The sequence below is a fragment of the Poecilia latipinna genome, unplaced genomic scaffold (assembly GCF_001443285.1).
Source record: "Poecilia latipinna isolate Pla-1442-1.1 unplaced genomic scaffold, P_latipinna-1.0 Scaffold884, whole genome shotgun sequence".
NCBI lineage: Eukaryota > Metazoa > Chordata > Actinopteri > Cyprinodontiformes > Poeciliidae > Poecilia > Poecilia latipinna.
In genome coordinates, this window is record NW_015113500.1 from 300,650 (window position 1) to 319,169 (window position 18,520).

Consider the following 18,520-nt stretch of genomic DNA (forward strand, 5'->3'; position numbering starts at 1 on the left):
AGTAGTTCACACTACACAATTTTTTGCCCGTATTTTCTCCGTATGACAATCTTAGATCGTTGGCTGATCTAAGATTGCCGCTGGTGATTTCGTAACCGATCATCCTACAGTGTGTGGTGGGTTATGGTAGATCGTTGTAGCCGCTCCGATCTAAATCAGGGGTTTTCCCCCGACTGGGAGCTTAACGCTGAATGTGACAGGCAGCCAATCAGAAAGCGCGGATTCTCCTCCGTGCTTTCTGAGGGGAAATTATGGAGGGGAATCCGAAACAGCTGACACGCCCAACCCAAAATCTAGCGGACATCAAAGATGATATGTGGAAACAACAATAATATTTAACATTTCGTACAAAGAATATAAAAAGGACAAGGGGAGGAGTTGGAACCAAATTGCTACCGCAGTTGATAAACCCGGTAAGATTTCAGCGGTTCTTTGTTAACGTGACAAAAATGGGTTATAATGATTTTCATTCAGTCAGAAGTTTACGCTGACTTTATGCATCACAGGTAGATTCTAGTAAAGCATTGATTAAGGCCTCGTTTTAAAATTAGTTAACTGGACTTGTAGCCATTATTTTGTGCCCATATGGCTGGACACCACATGGCACGACGAACCCGATCGAACCGTTATACCTAGGATTTCTGTCGGCTAATGTGTCTCTCAGGTTTTGAAAATGGGCCGACAACTCGTGTAGTGTGCGCTGGACATTACACTAAGGAAATGAGGAAGGGAAGGTCAGTGGAGAGCACCGGAGTTGAGCCTTTATTCATTCAGTGTCATCAAGAGAAAGAAAAAACGGCAGGAAGAGACGATAAAGCCGATAATTAAAATGAGGTCGATAGGTTTAATTTATCGTGCGATTAATTGATTTATCCTTTATCGCGACAGGCCTATATACACCCATTTGTATGTACAAATGTACAAATGTACTATTAAAGGTCTTAGCTGTGAAAACAACAGAAAATGTGTGAGATTGTAGAAACGTTTTAAACTCCTCTTTGCCATGTGTTGTTAGGAAGCTTTTAAAAGAAACACAAATTAAATATTTCCATACACAGACTCATTCCCCTGGAACAGGAGCGTCAAACTCCAGTCCTCAAGGGCCACTGTTCTGCAGTTTTTAGATGTGCGACAGGAACAAAACACTGGAATGAAATGACTTAATTACCACCTTCTTGTGTAGATAAGTTCTCCAGAGTCTTGCTAACAACCTAATTATTCTATTCAGGTGTGATGCAGAAGAGGCACATCTAAAAGTTGCAGGGCAGCGGCCCTCCAGGACTGGAGTTTGACACCTGAGCCCTAGAAGGTTTGTTTTGTCCTGAAGGTATGCTGGGATGAGATTTAAAAGATGCCGAACATCTTGCTGGAATCACATTGAAGGAGTATCGTCACCAGATTCGTCCTCAGATTTGTTATTAGGCTTGAGGTCAGAGCTCAAAGTTGAAATCTCGCTGCCAGCTGGACTGAGATCCATGTCTGTCTGAGATGGAAGCCTCACTAGAATGATAAAAAAAATGAAATTAGGACATAGGATAGACAAAAAAGATCTAAAAACATAAGATTACAGGCGATCTTTGCGCTTCATCATAATGGTTTTTTTGTGATGTTTTCTAAAGTTTCAATTGCTTTCCTTAACCTAAAGGAATTAATCTTTGTTTGATGTAATACGTTTTTTGGCTAATGAATTGTTTTGCATGTGGGGTTTAATAATAATTACGTATTCACAGTGTTAATAATTACGACATATCAGTAAAACTGGACATGAGATAACACAAAGAGTAAATGCTCAAACCATAGCCAGGGAGGGACTTTGCGCGTTCGCGTTCTTCCTCGTTGCCAAGCGGACTGGACGAGCTCTTCAGAGATGACCACTGTCGGCCGCTGATGCCGGACTCTGCACCTGTGATGCTGTGCTGCTCGAAAGCATCGCCATCTGCAGGAAACTCAGCTACAGGAGGAACAGAAGAAAAACCTGGGTTCAGAATTATTTTAACTAATAAATGTTATTTATGTTTAAGCTCTGTCTAATCAATTAGTCTTAAAAATTACACATCCACATAAACAGATAAAGAAAATGTGTTAGCAAATGCTTTTTCATTATTTAAAATGTTTCACATTTCATATGTAACACCCTTGAATAAATGACCCCAAGACTCCATAAAAAATGGTTAAATTCTCTTTTCTTTCCTGTCTCTTTGATTTTAAAATCACATCTTCTTACACACCAATTAAGAGTAACAACTTCTGATTACAGAGGAGGAGGGGTTCCTGTAAGTGTTAATTACAGAAGTGAAGCATCAAACTACAAAATCACAGATGCCTGCAGACATCTGGACGTGCCAAGTTACAGGCTGGAGCCGAGAGCATCTGCTCTGGGGTTTTTTCTGTGACGGACTTTTGCTTCTGTTGCTCTGCGTGTGGAGGCGTCATGGCCTCCAAAGCCTTCATTAAACATCTGGTCACCTGTTAAATTAACTGTTGTGTTTTTAGCTGCTCTTTTCCTCTCAGCGTTTTATGCTTTCAGTGGTGCTGAATATTTATCTTTACAGTAGCATTTTTAGGATTTAAATACAGCTAGTCTGAACATTTTGCCAAGTTAATATTTGCAGATATTAGACTGTGGCATCAGCTTCTACTGAGACAATTGGGTTATTATTGGATGGTAGACAGAGATAGTAACCCTCCAGTGGAGACAAAAGTCCTGCAGAGCTGCTGCTTGTGCTCTCTCTGTCTTGCTCCGACGGCGCCCTCTTCAGACGGGGAGCAGGAAGTGGTGCTTTGGGAGATACACTGCCAGGGGCAGAGTCTACTGAATCATCTGGGAGACAAAAAATAAGAGAAAAAATCTGAAAAACCTAAGCTTGTGCTTTAAGATGCATATTTCCAGCAGAGATCTAAAAGATGGCTGTAGGTTTTAGTTATTAGACTTGTCTTATCTTACCAATGACAGAGATGCTGCATGGCCTGGGACTGGTTGGACTGAGTTGTCCAAATGTGCGAGCAACCAGCGGTGCTTTAGCAGTCTGGGCTGGGGCTGGTTTGGGGGTGGTATTTGGTGGTTTGGCCCTAGGAATCGGCTCAGGTTTGGAGTCTTCAGGGTCTGTGGAAACCGCAGGATGTACATCTGACTTCGCTGGAGAAAAGAAAAAAAAGAGAGGTAGAGGCTTAGACATCATGTGATAGTTTTGTGAAGCATAAACAAGATATATATCATGTTTATGATATATATATATATATATACACATCAGAAAAGAATATTAAAACTGGACTCTACAACTAACTGTAAAATCTAAAAACAAACATGTAAATACATATATGGAATGGTGCAGTTTCTTTTTGTTTTTTTTCTACTGATTTGAAGGGCAGAACTTTGACTCGGCGGGAAATTTAATGTTTTTGATTGTTTATTCAATGTTGCATGAATCTGTGTTTTTGTGTTTAATGATGTAAAAGCACTTTGAAATGCCTTGCTGATGAAATGTGCCATTCAAATAAAATTTGATTGATTGATATGGATACATATATAAACTTTTAGAAAGTGGAAAAAAAAAACTGAAATTGTTTCACAAACAAAAACTACATTAAAGAAAAATTTTTTAGACTGATTTCTGTTTTTTGTTGTCACCTTGACTAGACTTGTTCTATTAAGAAATGTAAAATATTGAATGTTTATGATGTAGCATTTGTTAAAAAAATGTTTTCTTGACAGCAGTGTTTTCTTTCTTCTTTTGTGTATTGTAGTTTTTTGAAGACACTAAAACATTTACAAGCACTGTGCACTTCAAGATTTTAGAAATGTTCTGAAACTTTTCTTTTTATACCATTTTAGTTTTAAAGAGAAGGTTTTTTAAGTACAATATTTTAGTATTTTGGAACTTATTGTGAAATTTTCAATTAAAGGCAATGCCATTGTATCATATCTTATCACTCAATTTAAAAGCAAGAATTATTATTTCTTTCCAGGATCTGCAGTTAGCACAGGTATAAACACACTTACGTTTGTCTGAGTCCACTTTGTCCAGGACTGATGATGAATCGGACTGAAAAAATAAAATAAAAATTCAACATTTCTCTATCGTATATCCACATTACTATGTATGTTTATTGGTGCTAATGACTGCTAGAACTAAAGTAAATGTTGTACAACCTATTGATTTGACCAACCTTCTTTTCAGCCTTTTTGTCTTGTCTTGTTTTTTCTTGTCTGGCCTTCATCTCAGCCAGCAGATCCTTTCCCATCATAGGAACACCAATATGGCGATGAATGTGTGGGTTCTCCTTCTTCTCTATATTCTCCTTCTTTGGAGGACTTTCCTTCTTCTCCAGGTTTTCCATATCTTCCACCTTCCTGGTATCTTTCTCCTCCCCTGCAGGTTCAGTGGAAGTCGGAGGCGCCTCCATCTCAGAATCTGTGTGGTTCGCAGGCTGTGTCCCGTGGATCTCCTGATGAGGCTCCACTACAGAGATTGGACTTTTCACAGGTGGTATGGGAGAGGTAGGAGGGGGCTCCTCAGTGACTGGGCTTGTGGTGGAGGTGTTGGTGGTGTTGGCATGTGCAGGCTGCGGTGGTGTGATGGCCGGAGCTCCGTGGCTCTTCTCAGAGCGGGACGTTCGGGATTTAATGAGGTTGAAGAAGCCACTCTTCCTGGATTCACGCTTTTTATCTGATGCTTCTGGTGTTGGTGTTGATGGACTTCTTATGGAGGGAAGTCTGGAGAATATTCAAAATAAAGACACACAAATGTAAAATGATTTTAAAACTTCACCTCATGTTATGTTGTTTTTTTTTTGAGGTTATGAGGTAGCATTTGATCATTCATTACTTTTTTTTAGGGAAAAACAACCAAATCCAGAGCTTGAAAATAATCGTTTTCCTCAATTTCTTTGTTCAAGAACATAGAGGAACATTGTAAAGAGATGATGTCACCATTTTTTAGGCAAGAACAATAAATCAATTTATGAGCAGTACTGACCTAAAGCTGAGTTTGACAACTCTCTTGGAGAAGAAGTCATCTAGACCCTCATCCAGTTTGTCCATCATGTTATTCTGCTCTGCATCATGTGGCGCTGAGCTTCCAGTGGCTTGTCGCTAACACAGAGACAGCAGACAAAAAATTTAATGAAAGCGTAATAAAACACATTTCGTAAAAACTATAGAAGTTATAGTGATAAAGATGATTTAATCAACTGTAAAAGTATTTTATACAGTGTTGTTTTAGTTTTATGAGCCATTTCGTAATAAGCCATGATATACAGCTAAAACCAGCTGCTTGCATACAATGTGCTAAAAGAAATATGATCTCATATTACTGTTATTATTATATTACATCAGGCTAAACATATTCTATTTTAGGTCAGTTAGGATTATCAAAGTTATTCCTATTTGGTAAATGCCAGAATAATGTGAAAATAAATACAAAAATGTAAAATGTTAATTCACAACATTTGACTTCAGCGGAGGCATATCTGTGGATGAATTTTAAATTACATGTCAAACATACTACTTCCATGACATGATGAAGAAAAAGAAATGAAATCAGTTAATAGATAAGGAAGATAATTATGAACCTCCAGAAGCCTGGTTCATCCTCGGGCACAATTTCCACATATCTAAGTGATATGTTCAACTTTATTTATTCAGTGTAGAAACCGCCACTCCTTCTACCACCCAGGAAGGTTTTTGGCCTTCACATAGAGACTGTAACGGCTTAAAAATCTGAGGATTTAAGTATACCCAAGATGTGTTGCATAAATAATGCAGTTTAACCGGAAGAACTATGAAATATTCAGAAAAGGTGTGTACCGTTCTGAAATTAAACGAAAGTTGAACAATTCTCAGTCAGCTTAATTATTCTAACTGACCTAAAACAAGAATTATGAAAAGAAGAGACAAAGTCAAAGTGTATGGAATCTTCTTGCTACAACTGTGTTATAATTTTCTTAATATTGAAAAACTGTAACCATATCTTATTGATCTTCTTACTGGGGTTCTGCTGGGTTTTGTTCTCTTTTTCGGTTTCGGTCGGGATTTGGTGCAACTTTCCAGAGTTTTGTGCTCCAGCTGTGGTAGCTCTCCTATACACACAGACTTCCCATCTGACGGAGTGGGAGGGGGAGGCAGATCTTCAGAATATGACATCCTGTCTGATACTTGTGGGGGGGGAGAAGGAAGAGGAGGATCCTCGACGTGGATCGGAACCTCCTCCAGAGCTTTGTCCAGGTCAAACTCCATCTCTGTTAGAGAGACAAGGCATAGTGACTCACCATTGTAAAGTAATGCAATGGTGAGTCACTAGAATTAAACCCATCATATTAATTTAGCAAATATTATACAGAAATTTTAGCTTCATGTACAGTTTGAGATTTCTCTGGGAATGCTCCTTGAAAGGAATGAGCCAAGTTCTGGTTTATAAAAGGATGAAAGAAACTAGGTTTGTTAGTGATTTTTTAGAGGTCAAAAAGGTTTTCCGGAAAATTAATAAATAAATAAATCATAAATAAAAACTGATCAAAATGGAAAACTGTGTTACCCTCTGTTTACATGAACAAATCAGTTACACATGTCCAATAGGGATCGATAAAACTATAAGGAGACAGGCTGTTTGCAACTGCTGTCCTACAATTTCTACTGTTTGTTTCTTCGCAATCATTAATCATTACAATCTCTTAAGCTGTTTTTCTAATTTTCTATTTGTCTCATGATGTCTGTGAATTTTTTTAAAGATACTCCAGAAGAATTTTCCACGACTTTTAACATTTTTTTAGACAGCTCGTAAAGCATCCAGCAGGATACAGATCTCTTACCAAATGCCACAGAAACGGGCCTCAACATTCTGACTAGAATACTCTTCCTTTTGGATTTAGGTGTCATCTATTGAGAGAAAGGACATTTTCATTTTCTATTTTGACTATTTTTTCTTCAACTTCTCATAAAGTAAATTTATATTCCCACCATGCATGACTCCACATCATTCAGCCCATGTTTCTTGTCTCGATCCTGTTTCTGATGCTCATGGTTCTCTGGATGTAGAACGCTTTCATCCAGGACTTCTGTCTCTGACTCGGGTTCCTGATGCAACAATGGACGGTCCTTTCTGATCAGGTGGTCGGCCTGGAGACAGATGGAACAAAAGGAAAGATGGTGAATGAGTCAGAGGATGAGGAATCTGAATATTTGACAGAGAGGAGATGGCACTAACCAGTGTATGTTGGGATCTTGATAGAGACTCCAGGATCTCATCAACAATGCGATCAGACAGAATGGACGCTACGCCGAGTTTCACTTCACTGTTTCACACAGAAATAATGAGGCCAGAGTCAATAAAAGTGAAAGCAGCTAAAAGACTCCATCAGAACACTGATCCAACAAAGAATAAAAATTTTAGCAAAGAAAGAAATAATACATTATTGTGATTTTTGATTAAAACTCTAGTGGAGGTTGTTTCATAAAATGCCACACTATTTATCAAAGTTGCATTAGGTGGCAAAACATTACAAATAACATAAATTTTCGATGCTACGATCTGCACTGTGATCTCCTAATAAAGGCAGAGTAAAGTTAATCTGATCAGCAGGCAGGCATGCATGGTGCAGAGCAGACCTGATTTTGTTGATGATGTCCACACCGGACTGCTCCAGAAGGGTGTTTGTGACGAAGCTGCAGGGGATGGTCATCCTCCCTGCAGCAGCTTTAAGCAGCTCCTGACGAAGGCCGCTCCTCTTCATCACATGAGGACAAAGGCCTTCAGCAGCATCAACCATAGACACCAGCATGGTCTGGAATAGTCAATATCATTTGAATCCTGACTCTTAAGCTTTTACAGATTGCATCGTCAATGCTGGTGGAGTTGAAGCTATGATACCTGTAGCTGCTCATCCATCACACTTGCCACCTCTCCAGCCATTGACTCCAGCTTGTCCTGAATGGCTGCAACAAATGCAACTCTGGACCCACCACTCTTTAAGTGGTACAAGTTGGGGAGCAGCTGGAACAAAATGCAAGCAAAAAAAGAGAAATCTACACTTATTCTGCATCTTTATTTGGATTTTTCAGTGCACTGCATAAAGCTACTCTGTTGGTGATGATCTGTGTTTTCTTACAGTTTTGGAGTTCTTTGCATCCTTCATGAGGTTCTCTGCCAGCTTCATGTCATCTTGAACGGAGTTGGCCTCTGAGAACTTCAGAGAGTTAAGGTGATCCTGGACTCTCACACACATCATGTCCATCATCTGAAATGTAAACAAGTTTGACGGTTAAGAGGAATTTCTTAAAACGGATCAAAGAACTGTTCAGATAGCGTATCTGTACTGCTGCGCCAACCTGCTGTGTGGTGGTGGTGACTATTCCCTGCTGCAGCCTGTATGCCTGCTCCTGGAGGTATTTACGAGTCTCGTGGTTTCTCAGCAGGTACTGCTCCATCTGCAGGAATCAAAGAAAAAGGAACAACCTTTAGATTTTAAAACTTTACAAAACATAACATATAAATGAGCAGGAACCTTTAGTAAAGCGTCCTCCGTCTTATCTGGGTTGGCTTTCAGTGCCTGAGCAGCATCCATGATGGGAACAGGCATGAATCGAATTGTGTAGTTTCTAATTTTTAAAGAGGACATAGGATTAATAGCAAGAAGAATCCTAAAACTTGGAAATGTAATAATGTTACTCTTACTTTTCCAAGGCAGCAGCTACATCCTGTAAACCCTGTGGGCTGACATTATTTCTGTCCCACACTAAGGTCCTGGAGAGCCACACAAATAAAACAGACAGAATTGAGTGTAAAACATTTTTCTGTGGTCAGTGGATGTTGAAATGAATAAAAAAAAAACATTTACTCTTCTCTAAAACCCCTTTCACTAAATTTTAACAGACACATAGAGCTCCTGATTTTTAAAGATTCACATTGAAATATGATTTTCCAAGAAAATGAGTTTAGAAAATATGATTAGGATCCCTACTCACCTCAGCTTTGTGTTGATTTGGAGGGCTTTGGCTAGTATTTTGGCCCCCATGTCTCCCATGGAGTTTCCACTGATGTCCAGTTTGATCAGAGAAGTGTTGCTGCCCAGAGCGTTAAGGACAATGGAGAGGTCAGCTTTCAACTTGGAATCAGCGAGGGACAGTGAAGTCAAAGGCTGTCAAAAAAATAGTAAAAAAAAAAGAAATTAGGAAAAAATAAGATAACACTACGAAAATAAGTTCAACCAATATAAAATTGTCACCATGAGGGAAAAATGAAAAGCTACAATGTCTCACTCACTGATTCTTCTTCTTGAATCATATGAACCAGGTTATCCAATACTTGAGCAACATTTCTGTGGTAACAGCATAAAAAAACAATTATCTAAAGTCAAAACTGTGAAAAGCTAATCCTGGGCTGCTATAAAGTAATTTTTTTTTTTGTGGCCACTTACTTGGATTTGATATTGTTAAAGTTTTTGCCCAACGAAAGGTGCCTGATGGAGCGGTTTTTGGCCAGCCACACAAGAAGGGTGGTGAGATCCATGTCCAAACCTAAACCGGACAACAGAAGCATGGGCTTAAATCTGCAGAAGCACAAATCCAAAATGTGTGTGTGGAAGTTCTTACTGTTGTCTGAAATATCCAGACTGGAAATGTTTGGGATCTCAGCGATGCAACCCTCTAAAATCTGTGAGCCTCCCGAACGAAGCTGCAGGGAAATGCACTCTTTTTTTTGTAAAACTTCTTCAGATTTGTGACTATTTTTGAATTCACTTATAGCATTTAAAAATAGGCTGCTAAAAAGTGCTGAGGTCTGTGGTGGACTTACATCACAGCTGCTGAGATCCAGAGAAACATCACTAAAGTTTGGATTACAACCAAGGCCCAACAACAACGACCTACCAACAAAATTAGTTAGTAATGCCAGTGTAATATAGACTTAATTTGCAAAGATTATGACGACCCCTTTTTCTACATCCATGTTTCTAATTATTACTGCAAGAAAAGGTTTTTAATTTTTTTAATTTTTAAAGAGTGTTTTGGAGCACCTCATAAATCTGCATTTGTCAGAGAAAAAAATTGAAATTAAACCCTTCTAGTAGGAAAAATAAATAGTTTGATTATGGTTTTTAAGCACATGGCTTACTCAAATTGCATGTTGTTAAATGACTTCCTCCTATGTGTGCAGAGACAGGAGGAAGTGAATTTCAATCCCACAAAATCAAAAGTTACTGAACTGCTTTTGTTGCCAACTCTGTCTGGGATTTTTGATGCAATCAGATAAAAAATGTCCAATTTAAACTGATAATTAATATTGGAGCAAATGAAAGCAAGGCCTAAATTATCTTGGTTTTCTACAACTGAACTATTTAGACTGAAACCGACTTTAATCTATTTTCGCCACTTGGTTGGTAGAAACAGATTGAGGAAGAAGACAAGAAAATGGGGGAAAAAAGAAACTTAAAAGCTGCATTTTTTTTTTTTACCAGGAGCTGATATCTAAATGTTTATTCCCAAAAAGACTGCTGTGTTAGTCACAGATAAACATTACATTTCTTTCCAAGTAAAGATATACATCTTACCAAACCCTTAGTTATTATAAAATGACAGACTCAACGACTGATTGCTTTAACTTAGCTCATACAAAACACTGATGTCTGGATAAGAAATGTTGCCCACTCCTGCTTATGCACAGCTTTCGAAGCACTCCAGGCATTCTTTTAAGTAAGAGCCACTGACATCATATACTTCCTGCAAATTGGTCCAACATCAGCTTAGCTTGAAAATGTTTAAACCAGTTTAAGCCATTCTTACTTCAGAGCCTCCAGCGGCAGTTTGGTTCCTGATAGACTAACAGACGTCAGAGCCTGAGCACTGCTGAAAAACTGCTTGAAGGACGAAGGGATTTCTTTGCACTTCCTGTAAGAGTGTTAAAAAAATATTAATTTTTTTCTACCAAAGGTATTCAGATACACAGCAAATTCTGAGTATGTTCTCTGTTTAATAATTGGAATGCATTTTCTCAGTTAATAAATACTTTATTTTATGGGCAACCAAGAATCTAGAATCTGAGCATATATTTGATGCCTTTTCCTCTCTTTGTAGTTAAAACCAGTGGTTCCTAATCGTACTGCTTAACAGATGATGGCAACTGAGACCTGCTGCCAACTACAAGCTGATCTACACAAACACTGATAATAGCCAAATCCAATAATAATAATAAAAAAAAAAAAACATAGCCACCCTAAGCAACTATCATTATTCCTTTTTTGTTAATTGATTATATGCTTATGTCTTATGAAGAATACGGAATAGATAACTAATCGGTCATTGAAGCCAAACCTAGTTTGATTACTGGAGATCAGAATTCCATACTGAATTCCACTGCCCTAAACTTTCTGTAAAAGTCTTGCATAATAGTTTGATAATGAATATTCAGAGTCTGACCTGTGAGAGAAGACTGTTCTTGACATGTTGAGGATGGCAAGATGCTTCAAAGATCCTCTGCACAGAGATGCACACACCTGAAAAATACGCAAAATTATGCAAAGTAAAATAAAGCAAAATCATAGATGTAAATCAGTGCATGTATGATATGACCACGAAACACCAAAAGAAGCTCAATAAAAGGACGTCTTGATTTGTAAGTAGCTATCTGAGTGGTTTTTACCAGCTCCAGGGAACAATCACTGTTTGACAGATCCAGAGTTTCAAGACAGTTTGGGTGACTCAGGAAATTGTGCAAATTCTGCAAAGACAACACAGAGAACCACATTAAGTATAAAGCAGAGAACAGTAAAGCTTAACAGGAGAGGACATAGTGTTGCATACCTGAAGGTCATCTCCTCTCAGGGAGTTCCCCGACAGGTCGAGGTGTGTGAGGGTGGAGGCGATGATGGGGTTGGCGCAGAGTGCCTGACAGAGGCTGTTTACACCTGCAATACAAACTTGTTCTTAAAAAAAAAAAAGCTTGCGAACAGTAAAGAACTATTTTTTTGTTTTCTACTCGCCTTTGGGAGACATGGAGGTCTTTGAGAGATTCAAGTTCTTTAGGCCCATGGGCAGTTTGGCTAGCTGAGAACTCAGAGCATAGACACCTGAGAGAAAGATTCAGACACCGGATTGTTTGCATTTAGAAAGTGAATCATGAATTTTAGAAAATTTGAAATTCACAGCTTTTTCTTATTTTGTTATTTTTTTTCTGTATCTAGAGTTTTGTGAGAGTACTTAATCTTGTACTTTTATTTTGCCTTCATCTTCGTTTAATAAATAATGACAAAGTGGAATTTTCTGTGTCAGCTCAGTTCAGTTTTTTATGTCCCCTTGAGACACTTTACAAGACAAAGTGGGTCAAAATCGTATCAAATTATACAGAAATATCTAATCAAATAAGTGAAACTCACACCAGTTAAACTCAATCATATAAAGAGACATACATGTGGTTACATCAAGGGTAATTTGAATGATCTGAAAACAGCACCTTGAAGATTAAAGTCATGTGAACAGGATAACAAAATAACATGCTCAGCTCATGATGTTCAAAATACACCAGAGTTGACCATTTTCTTCTCATCCACTAGTTATTGTTGCATGTATTTAGAGAGAAAAATCTAATGCTGGTATTAACATTTTGAAAACTTTGCATACTAAATGTCTGCTTATAAAATGTTGAATTTTTAAATTTAATTGTGGTGTAAAATACTTTCTAATAACATAAAAAATGTATCATTCTTTCACAATTCTTGTTTTTCTGCTCAATTTCACAATAACTTTCCATCTGCTTGAACTCTAATTAGTCAAATAGGAAGTGTCTGTGTTTCAATGATGAATAGATAACCCCTACTCTCATGCCCTACCCTGTACAAACAGTAAAGAACATTGTTTGAGCTGTGTGGGTATGTGTAACCTTTGTCCTCTAGGGAGTTGTTGCTCAGATTGAGTGTGTGCAGCGTGCAGGATGGGTTATGTGACAGAGCACCTGCAAGTTTCTGAGCAAAATCACTGAGGAAGAGAGAAAGCAGAAACAGAATGTCAGAATCACAGACTGACTTTAACACCTGTGAGCAGAAAACCTGAATGGATGCAGCAACTCAACAAGCTAGGCTAATGAGACCTGATAAATTATAAATCACTGTCTTAATCAAAATTTTTGTGTTAAAAATAGCTTATTTTTGGACAATGGTAATCTGACCTTTTCAGTCCAGCATTGTCCAGAACCAATTCTTCTAGTCGACTGGATCGGGCAACTACTCTGAGGATCTGGTCACACACATCTGTAGGCTGGAAGACAGAAACACCAAACACAATGAGGGAAAAAGGCATATATTATTTAAACAATAAAATAGGAATTTTTAAGTTACAACTGAAATGTAAAACAGAACTTCAAGATGTTACCAGTTTGTAGTCTTTGGTTGATAGCTTGGTGAACCACTGGTTGTATTCTAGAACTGCAATGATCGCCACAAGATCTCTGCAGGACAAATATTAGAAAGTTCAAATAAATATCTACACCAGGTGGAGGGCATGTGTGAATGTGGTGGCAACTGAGATCAGATCAGAGTTTAAAACCTGTTCTCCAGATGAACAAAGTCCTGCAGGTTCAGTTCTCTAGTGTCCTGACTTAAATAGATTGTGTCAACATCCTGCAAAATGTAGAAACAACATGTGAGATAAAAAAAAGAACAAAATACAACAGAAAGAGTGAATATTGTCATAAAATCAAAAACAGTAATAATAAAAAGAAAATAGCATCAACCAGAAGCAGCTTCAGAAGATGTGCAAAGAGTCTGCAGGAGTAATTGCTTCAGTTTGAAAAAGAGGGGAAAATATATATATTTAATAGATATAAACATGAAAAAAAGAACAAAAAATAAAAGCCCATAAAATGCAGAAGAAAAGAAAACAAATACAGAGAAATATCAAGCCAAACATTAAAACAAGTGGCCAAGAAAGGAAATTAAAAAGTTAAAATGTTAAAAAAAAATAAAAACAAATAAAGGAAGATAGTTTCTCCATACTGACCCACTGGACCTCCTCTCTGTATGGCAGACCCAAGCTGTCACACACACACCAGTACTGATGAGAAAAGCCACCTGGAGGAGACATCACAGCAATGTGTCAGTGATCAAATGAAAAAACATTCATTGAAATCTGCCTAGATTATTTATTTACTTATTTTATTTTTCTTATTCTTGTCTTTTTTTATTTAATTTCTTTTTTAATTAAATTTATTTACCACAGGGTCCTAAGTCCGCTGAACACTGATCGTTCCAGACGGCCTGCAGGGCTGTTAACCTCTCTGGAGGTTTCAAATTCAACTTCCTCATCAACTTCCTTCCTTACAGAGAGATACAGGAGGAAATTGGAAAAATGCACCAAAAACATGTGAGAAATCAAAACATGAAGAGACAAATACATTCTCTTAAACAGATAAAGTGTTTCAATAGATAACATTACATTACATATACATTTTCACAATAAATTTCTCATGTACGGTTATTTTATTCTCAAAATTCTGTAGAGTTAAGGTTGCTTTCTAAAGTTTCTGCTGGATAACTTTCTAAATATAACTATTAATTTACTGTAAAATAAACTGAAATAGCATCTCTGTGTTTAAAAATCAACTGAGGTGTTAGTTGGAGCATCACATATTTTGGTTACATGAAACACAATTCCAAATTAAATCTTTTTTTTTTTTTACAAAGCACTTTTGATAAAATATTGGTAGGTAGTTATTAGATTGTTGATACCGATAAAAACTAAGCTCCTTAAATTTGAACCAAATGCATGATTTTATTCCTTATTTCTGTCTGAACATTTGATCCTGTCAAAGTCTGAGGTTTGCTCCATGGTGGTACCTACACAGGTGAGCCGGCAGGACAGATCCGGTGAAGACAGTTGCCGATCTGAGCAATCACCTCATCCACCTCCTCCACTGAGCCCAGCCGGAAGCTCCAAGGCCCACGCTCATGCTCCAAAACCAACTGCAGGGGGCGACACACACAAAGAAGCATGGCACAGTGTTACTTCATCTCACTGTTGTGTTACAAAGAAGAGAATTAGCTGCTTCACACTAAAGATTTTGTGACATACAGATACGTCAATAAGATGCAGGGTTACGGTCATGGGTTTAGACTTGACAGAAGCAGCCTAATGGAAAAATGTTTTGTGCACTTTTAGTATTTCCTTTGCTGAAATGTGTGGGTTTCTGTGTGTACTAAGCTTGCAACCTATGTACATGGCTAAAGTAAAATGTTCTACCTCATATCATGTCTGGTGTGTGATCACATAAAATACAACACAATGCATCACTTTCGGGCTTTTGTCAATATCATAAATATAATTTAAATCATAAACCACTCTGATGGTAAAATAGTTTGTTGTACTTGTACCTGGGTGGGCTTGTTGCTGCTGATTCCCTGAATATCCAAGTAGTTGAATGACTGCTCAACCTGAGATAAACAAGAGAATACTAAATTTATCATTTCATTATTCACATTAAATTAATTGCACTCTTTCCAAGTTTTGACAGAAAAAAAGAAAGAAAATGGGTGTTTTTGTCTCACATCTTAAAAAAGAAACAGCATCTCAAAATGTGGACAAATACCAAAAATTCAAATCAACTTCAGACTGGATCTCCATCAAAACAAGTACAAGTTGTAGAGCTGTAAATGCTGTGGTAAATGTCAAAGCAGAGTGTGGTCCACAATAACACAAAAAACATAAATATCCATTTTTTATTCCTTTGTTTCTGAGTCACCTATTTACTTTATGAAGTCTTGGTTTAACAGATCAACGCACAAGTGAGAATCTACAAAGAAAGTTGACATGAGATGCATTATTCTGAGTAACTGAGCCTGAAGTTATATTTCAGACCCAAAACAATAGGTAGGAAGCCTAAAGTTGGATCTGGTTTCCACATCTAATATGGCATACATCCTAAATAAATGTTTGCATTCTGAAAATCTTTCTTTGATCTGAGCTATATTATGATCTCTAAGACAATACTGTGTTTCCAACTTTGTGGTAACAAGTCAGGGCAGGCCGTTACCTGCTTCAATGCAGCAATGCCAGCAGGCACAAAGGCAGCTCCATGATAACACATTTTACAGAACATCTCTTGCTCTGCCAACATCCCTGATAGGAGTTTGTGTGCTGGCTGTCAGCCAGACGACTTCACTGCTGGACCTCGCTCACATGTGTGGCTGGAGTGGAGCAACATCTGGTGCAAAAGCCTGAGGCTAGGGGAATGGAGGCCGCTGTAAACACATTTTAACCCTGACTGGAATGGACCGCTCAGTTACATTCAGCTTAAATGTTCAAGTGTGTTTAGATTACCAGGAAGAATCTGGTATGAAGACTAGAAGCTTTGGTAAATACCCTTATGTCTCACCAAGCTCCAGCTCGTTTTGGGAAAAAGCGTGGAAGAATTCCACGTACTACTCCTTTTGAACCTTTAATCTGCAACTTAAAATCATAAATTCATACCTGGCTTTTTCTGTGCAGAACAGAAGCACCTGTGTGTCTGACTGCATGATTCGTATTTTCCAGGTCAAATTGAAACAGAATCTTACAGTAAAAGGAGCAAATTAATTATCAAAAACACGACTATGGTTGGAAAAAAAAAATCTTCTAATCAAAACAAAAGCTGCAAACAATGTGCAGAGCAAATGTCTGGGGGAAAAGCCAGACCCTCAGTTTCATTTTCCTATGAATTCAGGGGAGAAATGTGCTGCCTGCCAAAGAGAGCAAGTGTAATGCAATAAAAAGGTGGGAGAAACCAGAGTGGAAAAGGAAGAGAAACACCTGAATTTATTATAAAATCTGACAAATAGCAGAGAAAAAATGTCTACTCTAGTGTGAAACTGAAAGGGAATACCAGAGAAATAGATTTAAAAAAAACTGAGCGAGAATGGAACAGGAAGAGGCAAATAGGCAGTGCCCACTCCTCTGCTCTGTTTGCCAGCTGTTAAATTCCTCCATTGTCTCTTTTTTTCTCTCTCCCTCTGCTGGGACAGTACACACTCAGGAACAAACCACTCTCTGTTTCACTCTCACACACACAAAGTTAGACAAACCACTGACCCACTCTGGAACAACAGATCAGGGGTCAGCTGGCAGATCTCGACATCTCTGATTTGCACATTCTGTTTATAGGTTATTTACCACACACTGATGTTTTTCAGCTGTGTCCCTTAACTGGTTTATCATACAGCATTTTTAGAGGGGGGGAGGAGTGTTTTTTTTTGTTTTTTTTTAATTACTATTGGGGTAAAGTACTCATGAGCAATCAAGGTCTTAACAGCAGCAAACAGGAGTCAGCCTGATCTCAGTTTGAAGAAGCAGGTAGCAGGTAGAAAACCCAGGGGGAAGTCAAAATAGCAACTTCTCAAAACTAAATCAACGTAAGAGAGAATACAAAACAATCTGAACTCAAATCAACAATCAGAATTCAAAATTCAAATTTATATCATTGCTGATATAAATTTGTTATAAAAGTATTACTGATTGCACTTTAAAAATTAGGTATCTTTATGTTATTAAAGGTAAAGTTTAAACAGTAATGAGTTATTGGTTAATGTCAAGTTGTCATAACAAAAACATTTTGAATAATGTCAACTTTGTATTAAAAGAGTCATAATTTACCAAATGACGCTTTATGACAACAGTCATAAATATTCATGAAGGCTTATTTCATGTTCATGACAGACGCTATGTCATGTTTATGACAGTGTCATGTCAGTCTTATTCAACCCCCTTCAAATAAAGTGTTACCAAAGTTTTTGACTAAAGTGTAACGAAATATCAAAAGCTCAAAGAGAGGTCAGGGGCGTTGTATTCTCCCATTTATATCCATGCAATATTGATCACTGGTAAATCATTGCTGAGGACAAAGGTCACATGACCATGAGGTAGTGAAGTAGGTTAATATGGTCAAGAACATCTGAAGAAATGCCAATTTTGTCCCATTTTTCAATCTCTTCTCATCTTAATCTGTCTGAGAATCCACATGATCTGCCAAGACAAGCCTGATTCACACAGACTCCACCCGGCAAACCACAGGAGCAAAAGATCTGATCCCAGAGTCTCGGTGCCAGACACCACGCAGGGCACGCCTAGAAGTCCCACGTTCATTCCATAACGGGTCAGAGTTGGGATTAAAGACACGAGCACAAGCGTATTTTAATGTTACACTAGTGTTTAAATGCTTTCTGCTAATGGATAACAGGGCTGAAACGATTAATTGGATGAATCAGTTATAGAAATAAATGTCAACTGATAAATGATTAAATGGAGAATATATACTCAAAGAAGGCAATTTTGCTGAAACATCATCATATTCAGAGCAGTAAGCCAAACAAATACAAAGTCTATACATTTTGCATGTAAGCTTAAAAACCATTGTAAATATATTCTACCCAAATCTCTGCAAATGTGATAGTTTTAGCTTCATCTGGTTCAAACTCTGTAAAAAAAAAAAAAAAAAAAAAATTTTTTTTCCCATTTTTAAAAAAGGGGCCAAATTTTTTTGGGGGAATTTTAAATCTGTTGGGTTGCAAA

The 18,520-nt window shown here is 37.8% G+C and overlaps 2 protein-coding genes across 4 annotated transcripts in view; both read right to left on the bottom strand.

Annotated features, from left to right (window-relative positions):
- LOC106957184 (secretagogin-like) overlaps nucleotides 1-917 on the bottom strand; it is a 9,402-nt gene extending 8,485 nt beyond the window's left edge. Inside the window, exon 1 of the mRNA XM_015048455.1 lies at nucleotides 901-917. The gene's annotated coding sequence lies outside the window, so the exon portion shown is untranslated. The remainder of the gene's footprint in view (nucleotides 1-900) is intronic.
- Nucleotides 918-1,225: 308 nt separating this feature from the next.
- The window catches only part of carmil1 (capping protein regulator and myosin 1 linker 1), a 31,908-nt gene continuing 14,613 nt past the window's right edge, over nucleotides 1,226-18,520 (bottom strand). Inside the window, exons 4-38 of one of the 3 annotated variants that reach the window (XM_015048449.1) lie at nucleotides 15,352-15,411; nucleotides 14,822-14,943; nucleotides 14,196-14,293; nucleotides 13,982-14,052; nucleotides 13,529-13,602; nucleotides 13,355-13,430; nucleotides 13,152-13,240; nucleotides 12,867-12,961; nucleotides 11,971-12,057; nucleotides 11,792-11,895; nucleotides 11,631-11,708; nucleotides 11,408-11,484; nucleotides 10,775-10,879; nucleotides 9,789-9,858; nucleotides 9,587-9,668; nucleotides 9,412-9,511; nucleotides 9,258-9,312; nucleotides 8,960-9,132; nucleotides 8,670-8,738; nucleotides 8,500-8,593; nucleotides 8,324-8,422; nucleotides 8,104-8,232; nucleotides 7,866-7,988; nucleotides 7,604-7,779; nucleotides 7,203-7,290; nucleotides 6,956-7,114; nucleotides 6,808-6,874; nucleotides 5,987-6,237; nucleotides 4,977-5,092; nucleotides 4,168-4,714; nucleotides 4,001-4,043; nucleotides 2,945-3,136; nucleotides 2,684-2,821; nucleotides 1,796-1,951; nucleotides 1,226-1,500 (exon numbers count right to left, since the gene is read on the bottom strand). In XM_015048449.1, coding sequence (XP_014903935.1) covers nucleotides 1,373-1,500; nucleotides 1,796-1,951; nucleotides 2,684-2,821; nucleotides 2,945-3,136; nucleotides 4,001-4,043; nucleotides 4,168-4,714; nucleotides 4,977-5,092; nucleotides 5,987-6,237; nucleotides 6,808-6,874; nucleotides 6,956-7,114; nucleotides 7,203-7,290; nucleotides 7,604-7,779; nucleotides 7,866-7,988; nucleotides 8,104-8,232; nucleotides 8,324-8,422; nucleotides 8,500-8,593; nucleotides 8,670-8,738; nucleotides 8,960-9,132; nucleotides 9,258-9,312; nucleotides 9,412-9,511; nucleotides 9,587-9,668; nucleotides 9,789-9,858; nucleotides 10,775-10,879; nucleotides 11,408-11,484; nucleotides 11,631-11,708; nucleotides 11,792-11,895; nucleotides 11,971-12,057; nucleotides 12,867-12,961; nucleotides 13,152-13,240; nucleotides 13,355-13,430; nucleotides 13,529-13,602; nucleotides 13,982-14,052; nucleotides 14,196-14,293; nucleotides 14,822-14,943; nucleotides 15,352-15,411 — 4,191 coding nt within the window. In that variant the 3' untranslated portion in view covers nucleotides 1,226-1,372. Of the gene's footprint in view, nucleotides 1,501-1,795; nucleotides 1,952-2,683; nucleotides 2,822-2,944; nucleotides 3,137-4,000; nucleotides 4,044-4,167; nucleotides 4,715-4,976; nucleotides 5,093-5,986; nucleotides 6,238-6,807; nucleotides 6,875-6,955; nucleotides 7,115-7,202; nucleotides 7,291-7,603; nucleotides 7,780-7,865; nucleotides 7,989-8,103; nucleotides 8,233-8,323; nucleotides 8,423-8,499; nucleotides 8,594-8,669; nucleotides 8,739-8,959; nucleotides 9,133-9,257; nucleotides 9,313-9,411; nucleotides 9,512-9,586; nucleotides 9,859-10,774; nucleotides 10,880-11,407; nucleotides 11,485-11,630; nucleotides 11,709-11,791; nucleotides 11,896-11,970; nucleotides 12,058-12,866; nucleotides 12,962-13,151; nucleotides 13,241-13,354; nucleotides 13,431-13,528; nucleotides 13,603-13,981; nucleotides 14,053-14,195; nucleotides 14,298-14,821; nucleotides 14,944-15,351; nucleotides 15,412-18,520 lie in introns of those variants that run through there. The other 2 variants (XM_015048448.1, XM_015048450.1) reach the window with 2 other exon arrangements.